Here is a 2,546-nt window from a genome sequence, read left to right on the forward strand (position 1 = left end):
GCTCAGGTCCCAGGGTACTGCAGTATTCGCGGTATTTTTATAAGCAGCGTCGGGCGAACCACGTTCGTACTTCTGCGTACGCTTTGGCGTGTCAGCTAGCCAAATCCCGTGGGCTGTGGGTGAGACGGTGGTGTTTGGCTCGATAGTATACTGGATGTGTGGCTTTGTTGCCACAGTGGGAAATTTTTTGCTGTATGAGCTGCTAGTGTTCCAGACGCTGATGGCGTTTGCAGCTTGGTATTTCTTCATGGCAGCCGTGACGCCAGATATGCACATGGCAAAGCCTGTGTCGATGATGTCCATCTTTACGTTTGTGGCGTTTGCTGGCTTCGTGATCCCGAAGAACCAGATACCAGACTACTTTGTGTGGATTTACTGGTTAGACCCTATCGCCTGGTGTCTGCGTGCTGTCGCTGTGAGTCAATATCACTCGTCTGCATTCGATTTGTGTGAATATGCTGGGATAAATTACTGTACGGACCACAAGATGCAAATGGGCGAGTACTTCTTGTCGCTGTATGACGTGCCATCCGATAAGAGCTGGATTTGGCTCGGAGTGGTGATGTTGTTTGTCATTTACGCTGGGTTTATGCTGTTGGGCTGGGCTACGCTTGAGTACAAGCGCTACGAAAGTCCCGAACATATCACCTTGACAACGGAGAGCACAGAACCGGTTGCGACTGATGAATATGCACTTGCCACGACGCCCACTAGCGGCAGAAAGACTCCAGCCATGGGTGTGCAGAGTAGTGATAATGTCGCTCTCAATGTCCGAGCCACCACCAAGAAGTTCGAGCCCGTTGTTATCGCCTTCCAGGACTTGTGGTACTCAGTGCCAGATCCTCACAACCCGAAGGAATCGCTAACGCTACTCAAGGGTATTAGCGGATACGCGATGCCAGGTTCCATCACGGCTCTCATGGGCTCTACGGGTGCTGGTAAGACGACGCTCATGGATGTGATTGCTGGTCGGAAGACTGGAGGCACCATTCAGGGCAAGATCCTGCTCAATGGCTACGAAGCGAATGATCTGGCCATTCGACGCTGCACAGGCTACTGCGAACAAATGGACATCCACTCGGACGCATCAACTATCCGCGAAGCATTGATCTTCAGCGCCTTCCTTCGCCAGGACAGCTCGGTACCCGACAGTCAAAAGTACGACTCGGTGGAGGAATGTCTTGAACTTCTGGATCTACAGAGTGTAGCGGACGAGATTGTACGTGGCAGTCCAACAGAACGCATGAAGCGTCTCACGATCGGTGTGGAGCTGGCTGCTGACCCGAAGGTCGTCCTCGTTCTCCTGCTAAGTCGCCCCGACGTCATATGAAGACTCGGTCCAAGTCTGTACCGTCTTCTCCAAGTTCATGGTCGCCACCTCCTACACCAGCGTCTTCCTCGACTCCCGCCGTGGTCGACCTCAGTGGCGACCAGAGTGACGTGGACATGGGGACTGCTGATCCAAGTAGCGTCCCTTCGGTTCAAGAAACTGCTACAGAGCCTTCGGATAAAGATGTGACCCCTGGGGATCACGACGATGTTCCCGATTCTCCTGACGCGCCTTTGCCGCCGCCTCAGGGTCCACACGATGTGGCCAAGCCTCCGGCTTCCACGATTTCACCTTCTCCAGCCGACATACGTGCTGCTGAAGAAGCTCTGCGCGAGGCCGAGGAAATGCGGCTCATGTTTGGCTCAAGTGACGAAGCTGAAAAGTCGGACCAAACTGTCCCACAAGGCAAGTCTGCTTCGGCGTCTGCCGCGACGTCCAAGACAGTTAAAGTCTTGGGAGTGGTTTCTACAGCAGGGTCTGCCCCTGTTGAAGCTGCTCCACTAGCCTCCGTGTCTTCGAAGCCGGCTCCGACTGTTCCGACGGCTGTCGTACCAAGCGTGTCTTCGCCCGACTTTTCGATGGAGATTGATGACGATGGGAATGCTCATGACGATCATGGAGATGACGTGGATGATAATGAACCTTCGGTAAATGATTCTCCTGATGTTCCCAGTGGTGGCGATGATGTTCCGCCACCTACCGATCATTCAAGCACCCTCGATGACGAAGATATTGAAAATTACGAGAGGAACTGGAGCAATCTTGGCCCAGCTCGTTCCCCGACTCCTCCTCGGCCAAATCCTTCGCCGATGATGACTTCCCCAATCATCGTTGCTGGTCCGCCATCTTCGCCACCAGCAAGTCCCCCAGCATCTTCTCCTCCTGTTCCAGTGTCTCCTCGTCCGCCTATTTGGACTCTCGATGCTGGACCTGGACGCATGATTACGGCCACCTACACTTCGGTGCCGCGTCGTGGTGGTGCACCGTCGGTTGAGCCGTTGCCTCACCAAGTGTTGTCTGATGGTCGCCCTACGGTGCCGGCTTCGTCCACCTTGCCACCGTGGGTTCTTCCGTACGTGGACATGAAGTTAACTGACGCAGACGCCAAGAAGTGTTTTGAGCGTCTCTTGAGCTTAACCCTTCCCGAACCAGCTGGTGAGGTGACCGTGCGTACACACGTTGGAGGGTCTCCAAGCGTTTTTTTATTACTCGCATC

At 54.2% G+C, this 2,546-nt stretch overlaps 1 protein-coding gene across 1 annotated transcript; it reads left to right on the top strand.

Moving 5' to 3' along the window:
• Positions 1-154: 154 nt before the first annotated feature.
• On the top strand, positions 155-1,247 carry PITG_22481 (ATP-binding Cassette (ABC) Superfamily; the record flags this gene model as incomplete). The annotated part of the gene is made up of 2 exons (XM_002909743.1): positions 155-1,178; positions 1,231-1,247. The coding sequence occupies 2 exons, from the start codon at positions 155-157 to the stop codon at positions 1,245-1,247; spliced, it is 1,041 nt and encodes a 346-aa protein (XP_002909789.1).
• Positions 1,248-2,546: the final 1,299 nt, after the last annotated feature.

The sequence above is a fragment of the Phytophthora infestans genome, genomic scaffold (genome assembly GCF_000142945.1).
Source record: "Phytophthora infestans T30-4 supercont1.3429 genomic scaffold, whole genome shotgun sequence".
NCBI classification, from domain to species: Eukaryota; Oomycota; class Peronosporomycetes; order Peronosporales; family Peronosporaceae; genus Phytophthora; species Phytophthora infestans.